Here is a 14986-nt window from a genome sequence, read left to right on the forward strand (position 1 = left end):
CTCAAAGTGAAAAAAATCTAATTTTGCAAATAAAAGCGAAAAACTTCTAAAAAATTTTTATCAAGTTCTCTCAAGGAAATTGGCCCATCGCATAGAGCTGTTGCTCATTAATCGATTCAAATTTTAGTGAGCAAAATTATATACTTGCACTCAATGGAAAGCGTTCGGCATATTTGAATTTCATCTTCGTCACTTCAAGCCGCTTTCAAACGGTTTGTGAAAGAGCCCACACAACACAGCCTCCTGGCGTACCCTGAATATCCTACCAATCTGATGCCAGAGGCGTTAAGGAATCAACCAAGAGAAGTGATGCAAAAAAAAGTCAGAAGAAGATCATTTAGAAGACACTTTGGCGACAAGAACTGCTATTAATATTACAAGAACACAAGAACAACAAGCCAATTTGAAAGTTAGAGGCCTTTCGCATGACAGCCCAAGAATTGTCAGTACAAGAGCGTTCCGTAAGCCTTTTTTATATTGAAAGAAACAAGAACAACGAGCATTGGAAGTCACTGCTCTAACCTTTTTTGACCTCTATTCAAAATTGCTCTAAAACTCAGAATTTAGCGGCAACAAACACAACTTCGTTTTGAGCTCCAGTTAAATATTTAAATTGTCTTCTTCGTCTATGCAAAAGTGCAGAAATATCTAAACGATCTGGCACTCAAATATTGGCAAGGGAATACACAGCACTTGTGGCCATTACTACCTCCTACGATGCTAGAGTACCGCTGGTTAAGCTGGTTGTTGGAATCATCATTGGCCACTGTTTAAAGGGAATTCTTTCTAGCAGAATAGGATTTCAAGCGAACGCCTACTGCTGCAGCTGTTGGGATGATGGTGAAGTCGAGAACATCGAAGACTTCCCCTTCTTATATCCAGCATTTACTAAACTGAGACGACGATCAATTTTCCATGATCTGTGAGACCTAAATTTGAAGAAGATCTGCGACTGAAAAACCGTCAGAACTCTTTGCAATTGGTTCCATCTTTAGGTATATGATCGTATGAGCCAAACGGTATTGATGCCTAACCTTTATTTTTACTATTTTAATAAGTTCAGCAGTAGTCTGGGCCAAATCCATAAGGTGAAGTGCAGCAATACACTAAAACAAAATTAGTGAGCTAGCAATATTTAACGAAGAACTTAGGTTGTGAACAGTAAATGTCGTTGTTAAGTGTATGACTTTCGAACATTTATGGCTCCAGCGGCTTACAACGAATACAAAAGAGATTAGAAAATAAAAGACACAAGTTTTCAGAGAGAAATTAAACACATCTAATTAGCATTTTTTTTATCCTACACTTTGGAAATGTTTGTGTTAAAAATATATATATTTTTTTTTTGATAAAAGTGCTTTGGAAAGCACAGTTTTTTCTTTGAATACACAAGCGATGTGTAGCCTATAACTGACCCTCACTGTATAAATGTATGTACAAGGTGTTAATAATAAACAAAACATAAAGCACAAAACAATATCAGCCAAACTAAACATAAAATTGATTTAAAAATAATTCAATAATAATTATAAAATTCTATAAACTACATTATTTCAAAAACACGCTTAAAATACATTAAAACATGCTACATATAAATACATGCATGTACATAACTGTATAAGTTTGTATGTATACAAAAATATTAGTTAACATTTCATGTATAAACGCACAAACGCACATACTATACATTTTCATGGATAGAGTGTGTATGTTTGCCTCCACTTATGTACTTCCTGCTCGACAAGTATTTATTAATAACTAAATGCTTAAATATACACCAGCACATATTTTAGTATTTTTTGTTTTTATTTTTTATTCAAAATTCTCTTGCTTTTTCACACACATCGATAGCAACAATTCATTTTTGTTTCCCTAAATTACTATAATCATGTTTATAGCGTATATAACAGTTATTAATTATATGTTTATGCAAATATATTAGGTTTTTATATAATTATATGTATGTATAAATATAGCGTTTCTCCATATTTTTGAAGCACAAAAAAATATATTTATTAAAGTCCTTATAAAATAGGCAGGTAAAACTGGTAGCTCATTGTTCATTATCCAACCTCATCGAAACAGCAACAACAACAGTTCCTTTTATTCTCCCCGTCAACATTTTAACATCATTTCCTTTCACTCAAATAACATTATCACTTAAGAGCTAAAGAAAAACATAACCTGTGGCCTCTTTCGTTAACGTTTTACAATGTATTGTTTCCTCATTTTCGGGCTTTAAACAAATAGTGCTTTTTAGCATCAATATAAAAATGAGCCCGCAACATTTTTTCAATTTCTGTTCCAGTTTCCTTTACTCCCGCAAACCTTAATTCGTTTTCAAGTGTTTTCGCTTAAAAAAAAAAACAAGAAATACAACTTTCCATAGCTCATTTCGGTACAGTACGCTTGTTTTAACCAAATACTTCTGCTTCAGATTTTTCATTTTACTCCTCTTGCCCCTCGCATCTCTCTTTTTATCATCCCACTTTTGGCAGCCACACATTTCCTCATTTTTGCTGATTACTCCTCTATTACACGTTCCATCACGCATTCTTCATTTGTATTCTCTCCTTTCACTTCTCTTTTCATTTTCACTTTTGAGCCTCCAATTTTTATCCTTAAAAGCTATTCACATCTCCCATTCATATTTCCTCTTTTGCCGCGATTCTATGAATGCCTTAGATCCTCTAGTCCGCCATTTGGTATACCGCCTTTCACATTCTCCAGCACTTTGTTAACAAAGTCTGTAGTATCACCAGCTATACGAAGGCCAGCTAAGAGAAGGGGGAGAAAAATAATATATTTCATTTACATTTATTATAGTTTAATGGTCTTATTCATAAAAAATTAAATAGATTTAAAGTGGTATTTTCATAAAAGATTATTTATAAAGCAGTTAAAGTATCCTTTGTTTTTTATGAATTGCGGTGTAAGACTTCAATCAACATTTTTTCATGAACCATATCAATGATATTTGCAAACATATATGTATGTTCTTACATATGTATATTCAATATTTAAACTAAATCAGAGATTTAATGCCATATTCCTAGCAATTATTTTGTATGCAATGCCCTGATCCCACCTACATAGGTGGGCCAACTCAGATGACAATATCAACCATTCACTTTGCTCTCAAAAATCATCAATATTTTTCCTGATTGAAACTAGATTAAAATTTCACATTCCATAGTGGCCAGACAAAGCGAACATTAGATTAGATTATTTTCGACTAGTGCTGAATGCATTGTAGTCCTATCTCAGCTTATTTTCCCCAAACACTTTTACCATTAATATTCCGTTTAGCAAATTTAACAAGTAATTTTTTTTATTTATTTCCCTTTTAAAGCTTACTTTGTGCCGTTTTGTAGATCTGTTCGATGCGCTGATCAATCGCTTCGTTGTTTTCGCCATTATTTTTATTTTGGTATTTGAGCGCCAGAGCTTGTTTCAGTTCGAAAATGCCATTAATTAAACGTTCTAGAAAAGTAATTGAATTAATACGTATGTATAAGCAAATATAAAGAAATTATGGTAAACATTTAAGGAATAGAACATTAGGTTAGGTACTAGAAGTTTTGTGCAGTTTCGTAAACCAAATTGCAAATCATAACTATTCAGCACTCTAAACTAATCGTTATGTCCCAAAATGTTCACTTCTTTATTCGACCCTAAAATATTCCATATTATAGGGGTCTCCAATACACGCCTTTCACTTACTGTGTTCAATTTCTAGTCCAAAAAGTTTTATTTTATTCGCCTCATGCTGGGCCTTCTTCTTGAGCCGGCAAGCGCGTGAGGCTAATTTATTTTTCTCCTTGCGCGATTTGGGGCGCACATTGAAAGGCAATTCCGATACCGGTGTCATATCGTTGATGGTGCGACTCAGCTTATCCAACTCTTTGCCGATAATATGTAGTTTACGTGGATTTGGTGTGAGATCATTGCCATCACCTTTGCGCGCTTTGCCGCTGTGCTGCAAAATCAAATGAAAAAAAAATGTTGTAGCAATGATACAAATTTAAACAACTACAGCCCACAGCGAATCAGAGTGAACTGCAGCTGAACTCGACGACCCAAATTGGTTGTATTTACTTTGAATACCTTGATACCACGCACGGAACAATTGGGGCTAAACACCGGATCGGTGGCCTCGTTCAAGACGTGCGGATCCTCCAGACGCGACTGAAATACGAGCCGTTTGCCTTTCGGTCCTTTCGCCTGCACATTATACTGCCAAAAGTAGCGCTCCTTGCCTTTGCCGCTCGACAAATGTCCGATTGTGGTGCGCGAATCGTCCTCATTATCGGAGCCTGAGGGAGAAAACAATCAGAATATTAATTTTCATAACACAAATATTCTACATAGTAGATAGTCACTTACCATCGCTCGACAAATCATCATAGTTATCGCTATTATAGTCAGTCGATGCATCGTCGTCATCGTCCTGCGAGAAATCAATGCCATCCGGCGACAAAACACTGCCGGTACTCAGCGACGAGAATGATTCAGCCTCGACCAGCGAGCCAGTGGACAACAAATGTTGTCGCGGTTCACGTCGCTTCCAAATGTGTTCGAGTCCGAGATGTGTGGGCGCCGATGAAGATAGACGCGATATGGATGTATCACCTTGATAATGGAACGACTTGTGCACTGAGCCAACGGTGCTGCTGCCGCCGCCGCCGCCGCCCCCGCCGCCAATGGTGCTACCAAAGCCGCTGCTACTGCCACCACTGCTGGGACTAAGCGCATTGCGTGACATAAGCAAATGAGTGTTGCCCGGTACCGATTGGCCTAACAGACCAACGCTGCTGCCATTGCTGCTAACACGATCGGGCGACATGGAGAATCCCTTCTTTTGCAATTCCAACATGTTGCGCGATTTAACTTGCTGATATTGTGAGCGATTGGCATGCGGCGGTGGTGGTGGCGTAATGGAATTCAGTTGAAGTGGCGAATGCGAGGGCTGTGTGGGTGAAGAGAAGAGATTAATAAATGGGTGAATGAATAAAACAATTGAGAAAATTTATGTATGTATGTACATCAGGGTGGGTCAATTTTTTCTTGCTATGCGCGTATACCATAGACCCATAGTTTCTTCGGAAAATTTTCTTAGAATTACACGTAGGTTGAATCCTTCTGTGCTAAACGCGCATAGTCGAAAAAATCTCCCATACAAATTGAAATTTAAGATGAACGTGTTCCGCATGATGAAATCATCTAATAGATGAATATTCTTACTTTAAATACTTTTACCCCATATTTTGAATGTGCTTTAAAGACGACTTCATGCAATGGATGAATGGTTTCCACCATAATTATAGGAACAAAACTGAAAAACTTTGTAAAGTATACCTTTTAAAATTGGTTACATCTAAAGGATGCATTTTTTTATAGATGAATATTTTTTACTTTCAATTCTTCTACACCAAATTCAGAATTTGCTTCCAAAATTAATAAACACGAACTAAAGGATGAAAAGTTTTCCTTTAAAGACTAATGAAACAGCTTTTTAGGGATGAACAGACACTCCAAAACTACGAATGACCATTTTTTCGCTTCAACTTTTTAGGCAACCAAATTTTTTAAAGATGAAGGAGTTTTACAAGGGCAAACGTCTAAAAGATGAATATTTTATATTTCAAACTGTGTGGAAATAAAAAAAAAATAGTTTTAAAGACGAATGAATTCTGAAGATGACTACAACGGAATGATGAGGAATGTGTGCTTCAGAAGATGAATACGCACTAAAGATTTACAGATTTTACATCCAAAGGATGAATACACCCCAAGAAATTCGAAAAGGTTCATACATGTAAATGCATGCACCATTCAAGGAATATACAATTTACATCCAAAAGATGAATGCATTAAAAAGATGAATTTTTCTGTAAAATTTCTTGCTACTTTTGTAAGCTCACCTGACTAACCGGCGAGAATGAGTTCGAGCCAGAACTGCTCAACTGATGTTGTTGTTGCTGCTGCTGCTTATTTGGTGTGCTGTGATAGATTTCATATGGACTAGATGAGTTATGGTGGTTGTGGTGTGTATGTATGGCACCGCCAGCGCTATTGCTGTGCTGTAGTCGTGGCTGTTGTTGTTGTTGCTGCTGCTGCTGCTGTTGCTGTTGCACCGTTTGCAACTGAGTCAATTGCTGCTGGCGTTGGTGGTGTTGTTGTTGCTGTTGCTGCTGCTGCTTATGCAACTGCAACAATTCCATTGGTGGCCCACCGCTTGGTGAAGCCTGTGGGCTAGCCATTTGTTGTAAATTATTAGAGCTATTATTTGGCTGAGGTGATAGAATGAAATCATTCTGGCTGCCACCGCTTATGGCACCCGGCAAAAGTTCATCGAAATTATCAATGCCATCAAGAAAAGTCTCATCTGGTATATCACCAAATCCAGCAGCCTGTATCTCAGCCTTATCAATGGGAAATATGTAGTCATCCTCCAGCGTGAAAGGTTCATGCTTGGTGATGATCGCATTGCTAATATCACTCCACATCGCACTGGAATTGGGTGTGCCAGTGACGTCGAAGAGCAAAGAGTTGTTGGCATCCTCACCAGAGCGTATGCTGTCGTTCAAGCCCAGCAACGTGCTGGCAGAGTCAGCGGTACCAACGCTACCCACAATGCTATTGCTGCCGCTGTTGCTGACTGGTGAAGCATCTGGCGCATAGAACGATGACGAAAGATTGCCATTCGTTGCGATGCAGTGCAGTGGCGAAGCGGCGCCTAGGCTGACATCCTGCAGCAGTGTCGGCGAAAGCGAAGCAGCATCCAAGGAGGCCACATCCAAGCCATAATCAGAGAAATCGACGAAAAGTCGAGGCTGTGACTGTTGCAACGACTGCTGTTGTTGTTGTTGTTGCTGCTGTTGCTGCTGCTGCTGTTGTTGCTGTTGATTATTTTGTTGTGTCGACATCATGACAGAAAGTTGGTGATGATGCTGGTGTGTGTTGAGTGGATGATGCAAAGGACTCGGACTGGGATGAGGATGCGAATCGCGTTCTTGCGCCCAAGGATTATGGCTTTGATTGGGATTATTACTGCGCGGTATACTAATGGCGTTGGTCAGCATCACATTACTGCTACAATTGATGCTGCCGCCACTACCGCTGCCAGCGCTACTCACGCTATTATTGCTGTTGCCGTAAATGTGCTGCTGTTGCTGTTGGTCGTTGGGTGTATTCGCGTTCGAATTCGTATTCGAAAGATAATTGGAATTGGAATTGGAATTGGGACTGGAATTGGAATTGCAATTGAAAACCGTATTCACATTCAGCTGCTGCAGTGGGCTAAGTGCGGGCAGCGCTGATGTGCCGAATAGTAAACTTGAACTGTTGCTGTTGCTCAGGGCCAACGAGAAGAGATCACACTTGAGTGGATTGCTGCTGTTGGACGAGGTGTCGAATAGATCGGTCGACATGGAAAATATTTGATTCTCGGTCATTTTATGACAAGTCTGCTGATAAGCTGGCGGCAGCTGGTGCATAGATTGCGGTCACTAAGCTGCTGCTGCTGCTGCTGTTGCTGTTGCTGTTGCCGCACGTGTGCGCGCTGTTATCTGCAGGCGGGTGATGCACTAACTGACTTCTAGCCGATTTCAAGCGGTACACGCTGGTACTCGGCTGATAATCGATATGTACAGATGTTATATGGCAAACAATTGCTCGCCTTTGTTGTTGGCAATTGTTGGGTGTTTATGGTGGCAGTGTCGGTGGCGGTGGCGCCGACACCACGGCGCGTGGTTGAAAATAAACGCCTACAAGTGTTCGTCTATCTGGAAGAATAGAAGCAGAAAAACAAAGTGAAATGTGAGTATGGTGGGAGAATATTTGTGGAACTTAATGCTAAGCAGTTCTGTAAATCAGCTGTAAATATGTATATAAATGTCGTCATTTAAATATTTATGTATACAAAGTTTAAAAAAAATAATTAAACCAAATATGTTAAGGTTAATACGAAGAATTTGAGAAATTAAAAAAACACAACATAACATAGCATATTTCAACATAACATCACATAACACAACACATGACGTAACATAACATAATTAAGCAAAACATACTGGCATGCTCTGAAATTCGAAAATTTCAAATCGACTCGATTTCGATAATTTTTTCGATGGTTTTTAATCCAAAAATTTTTAAGTCTCGCATTAATATGATTTACTTCATATCGCTGTTGCTTCCTTTATAGTTTTCAATTATAATATTCACTCTTTTCATCAGATATAATTAAAAAATATTTGGCAAATCGAGTCGATTTCAAACATTCAAATTTCAGAACATGCCTGATAAACTTTACAAATATCACAATTTCGAAATTAAACATTTTAGAGGGATTTCAAAATATCGTTTTTATTCTTCCCCAAATTAGTTCGGGTGCGTACTAATATGTACTAGATATGTATTTACATTAGACTGCGTCACTCCCATACAAAAAAAAACGGTACTGTTATTTCGGGGAAATGTGAAGATTTACGTGACTTGGACCAATTTGAAAATACCTCCAAAAATTTAGTTTTTTATGAATAAAAATAGCTTTTTAAAGTGTAAAATAAATAAAATATATAAAAATATTAAAAAAAAAATTAAACGGAATCATAATGAGATTTTTGATGCTATTTTTGATTTTTTTTTTTTTCAAATATTGGTTTAAAAAAATTGAATAACGGCCAAAACTTTATCGATTTGGACTTATGGGGTATCTTTGGGGTATCACCTTTGCAAACAAACTCATTCCTGGTATGAAAGAGAAAGGTGGGATCAACGAGCGTCATTGCAAGTTGAGTTAAGATGTGTTGATATTTGAAAAAAAAAAATTGGAACGTGAATGATTTTTTTTGCAAAGTAAGTGATGAAAAAATTCCTCGATTCCTCACAAGTCTAAAACGGCATAATTTTGTGCCAGTTATTCGAGGTTTTCTTAAACCAATCTTTGAACAATTAAAAAAAAGGCAGGATCAAATATTGTATTAATTCCGTTGAAAAATATTTTTATATACATTGTATTAATGCAGTTTTTTTGAGCCTTAACTAATTTGTCATCTGAGTGGAGTTTTTTCAAAAAATTATTTAAGAAACTATTTGCATTTATAAAAAACTCAATTATTGGATGTATGTATTTCGAAATCGGTCCAGCTCACGTAAATCTTAATATTTTTCCGAAATATTTTGGTGTGTCTTCCAATATAATAAATTTGGTAATCCCGGCGGACAACTTGCAACTTTTTTTGTTGATGCAGTCGAATGTACAAACATAAATACAGTCAGCGTTAAAAGTATGCACACCCTGCAGATTTAATCTTTTATATTTTTTAAACCAATTTTTGCTTATTTTCTAATAAAAATATAGTTAATTCAACAGTAAAAAGCACAATATTTTTTTTTTTTTTAATTTCATATAGCACCCAGAAAAATGCAAGAACACCAAGAAATTTTCATCGAAATTTTAATTTTTTGAATTCAATTTCTTAGAAAAATTTTAAGTTTGCAGTTCTGTAGCCCATTAAATTGTAATATAATAAAGTGCTACTTTCAAGTCGATAAAAATTACCGCTGATTTTTGAGAATTTATTTTTTTGCCGAGGGTGTAGCGCATTTTCGCACAATATTTTTGTAGCAGGTACGCAATACCCGCAGCCTTATCGTTCTCTCAGAATCACCGTAGCCACATTTTAGTTTTCCTAGTTTTCCTATTTTTTTTTTTTTTTTTTTTTTTTTTTAAAAATTTATATGTTTTTTTAAAACTATGAAATTAGCAAAAAAACTGTATGAGACATATCACCTCACTATACTTCAGTTAATTGCCTCCCACACGATTGACTCTGACTTTATTTCAACCGGAAACTACAGAAATCCATTTTTTTACCGCATCGAGGGTATGTATGTTCTATAAATAAAAAATGAATAGACTATAATTTCTTTATATCGAAGTGCCATAGTATGCTCGAATAGCATTTAAGAACTCACTCAAACTAAGGCAACAAAAATCTTACCATGAAATTCTTTCACACTCAAAGCTTGGTATTAAAAACCCATAAAAACTGGTATGCTAGACAAGGCGTGTCAACAGATCAAGTTCATTAGATACGGAAATAGTGGCCATAACTGTATTTAACGACCGATTAGCATTAAATGTGTTGTGATGGAAGAAAGATCAATCAATGGTATTTTAGGAACTAGAAAGTCTCGACCAGTTAGAAATGGCTAAATATTTGTCTTGAAAATGTTAGTAAGCAGTGGGTATAAAAGGTCGACCTGCTTGCTGAATTTCGGCGGGGAATATATGCCATCTGGTCCTGGAGATTTATAACGCCTCACAGACTTAATAGCCCAAGTGCTGTGGAAAATAAGTATTTTGCCTTGATGCATCGTTACAAGTAATCCTGCCGGTTTCACAGTGCCGATTCGTCGTCTTTGCAATCACCCTCTATATATACATACATATGACTTAAATTCTATAACGCTTATCCATCTAATTCCAAGATGTTCGGCGCGCCGTCAGTGGCTGGTTGAGCCATAAAGCTTTGAGGCTGTCAGAAAAGATGAAGACTTCTTTTCTTTCTATAGATCTTGGAGCAGTAGTTGGCGAGCCAAAGAAATATATTTATTTATGTAGCTTTAATTCAATGAGCTTTGCTATATATTATTATAATAATGTTTAGTGTTTACCTAAGGTCAGATGAGCTTATATCAGCAAGTATAATACGATCATTGAAAAATGTAGATGAATATGAATTTTAAATGAATAATTTATACTTAATTGTTTATAAGCAGCAATTTTCAAAATAAACGATTAATTTACACTTACATAAACAACAACAAACTTGACATACCACAGCGAAACGTGACGATAAACTAAAGTGTCTACACAGTACGACGGTAGCAGTCTGATGGATGGAATAAATGACTATAAAGTGTAAGCAAATTTTGCAAATCATTGCATTAGAAGTGGTAAGTTTTGCAATAATTTTGCTATTCATTTAGCTTAAGTATATTGATAAGAATGCGCGTAACGCATACATGCATACAAATGTATGTATGTGTGAATGTTTGTATAAATAGATATATGTATCTGTAAGTGTTTGCAAGCAAATGAATGCATAATATTTAGGTGCTCTAAACCAGACAATAAATTGGCGCGGAGTATATTCTTACAATGTAACAGTGCGCGCAAAATAATTGTAAACAAATTAAAATATGCACTTGAGAAACGTGTCTGCTATAGATAGAAAGAAGCTTGTTTACAAACAGCTACAAAGTATTCGCCAGCTAGAAGTAGGCACTCATTAGTGTCGCTGCAGGGGCGGCAGAACCGTGCAGCAGAGTTAGAGCGAGAGGCAGATAACGATTGTGAGTCTGTGTGGGCGTTTAAAATACAAATTAAAAAAAAAAATTTAAATACATAAATATGTAAAATTAAATGGAAATGTATGTAATTGAAATTGGTTGGCAAATACTCAAGATGCCACATGCCAATGTAACGAGTAATCGCTAAACAAATTGACGTAAGTAGGTACGTATGTAACTAAATAAAGGCATACATATGAACACAGGTATCTAAGTATGTATGTACATACAGACAATCGAGTATCAAATAAATGCCAACACGTGTCAAAACAATGACATTCGTGCATGCACAAGTACATACATACGATATATGTACATATGTACATATCGTCACCTGAAATGCCAAAAGACGTAACAAACATCTTCGCTGAAATACAAAAAGTCGTAACTAATAAAACATTCAAAATTCAGCTTTTCATTGACATGATGGATTTCATTGAATTACAACTCCCAAATCATTTTATGAAAAAAATAAAAAAATATTAGTCAGGACTTTTTCCATTTCAGTTACGATGTTGTTACGTCTTTTTGCCTTTCAGGCGACGATATGTATATACGTTTTTTAGTGCAATATATTTATTTCCTCTGTGCATTTATCATTGCATATCAACACGATGGGCGTTTTATCAAAAAAAAAGAACATTGGATTCATACATACATAGATATACATACATACCAACGTACATTTGCATGCATTGGTATAAATTACAATAATATCCGACACATTGTTGCGGTTTAGCAGTGCTGAGAACTTTGGTTAGATAAAGAAAAATTAATGTAAACAATTTATAAAAAATAAAATAAACAAACAAATTCAGTTAAAAAATAAAGTTAAATAGAATTTAATAAATTATAACTAAAAAAAAAAATAGCTAAAATAAAATAAGATGATAAAAAAAAATTAATGCATAAAATACATATAGATTATAAAAAATATTAAACATACAAAAATCAAAAGTGCAATGAAAGTTTTAAAATGCAAAAATAAATTAAAGAAAAAATAACAAAATTTAAAAATTAAGTAAAATAGAATGAATTAAAATTGAAATAAAAGAGTGTAAAATAAAATGAGATGAAATAAATAAGCCATAAAGTATATTTAATGAACAAGTAACCAAAATAAATTAAATATATAAAATATAAAAAAAAAATATATAACAACTAAAAAATACAATGAAATAAAAATAAAAATAAATATGATGAATGCTTTGGCGACCTTTTTATTTCTTAATTTGTTAATTGTGCCGGCTCGATATCATTTTTTTTTTAATCTTAATTAAAACACAGGTTCTTAAGTGTCTCCAATATATTTCGGTTACACCGCGGTAACCATCTTCGGGACCCTGAAATTAATTGGAGAAAATTAAAAATATTTGTTTCAATTAAATTAAAAAAAAAAATTACCTCGAGCTGGCACAACTAACAAAATAAAAAAATTAAAAAATACAGTAAAAAAGAATTTAATACATGCAAATTTAAATAAAATAAGACGAAATTAATAAGTATAAGTATTGTGGAATTATTTTCCGTCATCCCTTGTCGGCGTTTTGTCGAATCAGATTTGTCTCTAAACCAAATTTAACAAGGGATGACAGAAAATCGTTCCACAATACATCACACTCCTAACCTGTCGGAAATACAAACAACCAAAAGAAGTACAAAAATTTAATTAAATGAACAAAGAAAATATAAATAGAAAATAATAAACATATTTACTATATGTACATAAAAATAAAATTAAAAAAAGTAAAAATTTTAAAAAGATACAATAAAAAATGTGCAAAAATACAATAAAAAAATACAATGAAATAGAATTAAATAAATTTAAAAAAAATAATAATTTAAAATAAACTACGATAAAATAATAAGTAAAAAAATAATTCCTAAATACGAATAAAAAATATTAAACACGCGTGATAAAAAATTAAATAATACATTAATAGAATAAAAAATGAATAAGTAAAAAAAATTTAATATTATTAAAATATATTAAACATACATAATAAAATATAAAATAATGCATTAAAAAATTAAAAGAATACAATAACAAATTTAAATAATGTGCAATGAAAAAAATTTACAAATTAAAAAAGTAATAAAACTACTTCAAAATATTAAAAATAATACAATCTTTAAATTAAATTTAAAAAAATATTGAAATTAATTGGAAAACTAAAATGATAAAATAAATATTAAAAAAATACAAAGTAAAATAGAATACATATTAAACAAATTATATTAAAATAAAAAAGTACGTAATTTTTCTCGAAGAGTCGATAGTTTCAAATGCTGTTTATGTTTTTCCCCATTTCTTGAACGTTATTTTATATGAATCCTTCGTTTTTCTTGAGAGCTTGATACTATTTACATATGTATAAGTGCATCCCCTAAATAATAATATTTTCCGGCTAATAATAGGTCCTGCGGAGTGGCAGTAAGCACCTCTAACCACTCAGGCACAGCGGCCGCGACGTTTTGAATATCCTAACCTAAAAACGCGGTTTTGACCTATTTTCGAGCGTATTATGTTACTCGGAAAAATATATACATATACATAGCATTTTAAAGTATACGCTTTGCGCTATCTAATGTCGTAAGATCACAACCCTATTTTCACATTTTTAGGTTAGGCTATTTATAAAAAAAAAATGCATGTGATAGAGCAATTCTGAGTTCATATCCGAATTCAGTGACCCAAAATCTATTAGAAATACTAGCCTTATTTAAATCTTGAAAATTTGTTGAGTAGTGTAATCGGTAATTTTAAATTGTTTTATTTTTAAACCGAAAAAGCGCCCTAAAAATTCTGAAAAATTTCCGAAAAGAACACAAAATAGCTCGCGCTTCGCTATGCGTTCGACTAGCCACCAACGCCGAATGAAACCCCCACTCTGTAACTTTACTTTTCTGGGTTGAACTAAAGTTTACTCACAGCAGAAGGTAAATTACAAGTCTTTAGGTGATCTTCACACTGTTTTCGTAAGAGGTGGCAAGAACAAGAATGTACTAATTTCAGTCTCGACGTTGGTCATAAATGCAAACCTTTCAAGGCTGAAAAGAAACACAGAACTCTGCACTGCGCTATGCATAAATGATTTTTTGTTCAACATAAGTTTATTAAATAAAAAAATTACTTATTTTTATTGTGTCTGCTATATTGTTGATTGTTGTTGAAATTGGCATTCCTCTAAGTGGCGCTTGGCACTCACTGCCCCAAAACAAGCAGATAATTGCGTGCATATGTATACAGATATACATTGTGAACTTGATTGTCAGAGGCGCTTAGTCGACTACTTACATACAGATTTATGTGCATACATACATATGTATGTACACCCAAATGTACATACATACAATAACTGCAGTCCGATTGTCCGTTCATCATACGCCCCAGAGCACCCAGACAATTTTTATGGCTGTCTGAATGTTTCGATATCACACATACAGATATGCATACACTTTATCTTCACGGATGTGGGTGTTGGTGTACCGTTGGCAGTGATTTTTCTTTTTATGTCTGTTTTTTCTTGGTTTTTACATTTAAATTGTTTCTGTTTTTGCACATTGCCTGCTATACAACATTTACCTACGCGTGCATTCATACCCATATTTGTATTTTTTTTTT

At 34.4% G+C, this 14986-nt stretch overlaps 1 protein-coding gene across 2 annotated transcripts in view; it reads right to left on the reverse strand.

Annotated features, from left to right (window-relative positions):
- Positions 1-1730: 1730 nt before the first annotated feature.
- Positions 1731-14986, reverse strand: part of LOC118743176 (protein CREBRF homolog) — a 66877-nt gene continuing 53621 nt past the window's right edge. For both annotated transcript variants that reach the window (XM_036475727.1, XM_036475718.1), the window contains exons 3-8: positions 5925-7787; positions 4387-4969; positions 4099-4316; positions 3724-3979; positions 3358-3483; positions 1731-2777 (exon numbers count right to left, since the gene is read on the reverse strand). In XM_036475727.1, the coding sequence (XP_036331620.1) occupies positions 2671-2777; positions 3358-3483; positions 3724-3979; positions 4099-4316; positions 4387-4969; positions 5925-7499 (2865 nt within the window). In that variant the 5' untranslated portion in view covers positions 7500-7787 and the 3' untranslated portion in view covers positions 1731-2670. The remainder of the gene's footprint in view (positions 2778-3357; positions 3484-3723; positions 3980-4098; positions 4317-4386; positions 4970-5924; positions 7788-14986) is intronic.

The sequence above is a fragment of the Rhagoletis pomonella genome, unplaced genomic scaffold (genome assembly GCF_013731165.1).
Source record: "Rhagoletis pomonella isolate Grant_MI unplaced genomic scaffold, Rhpom_1.0 Rhpom_scaffold_00001, whole genome shotgun sequence".
NCBI lineage: Eukaryota > Metazoa > Arthropoda > Insecta > Diptera > Tephritidae > Rhagoletis > Rhagoletis pomonella.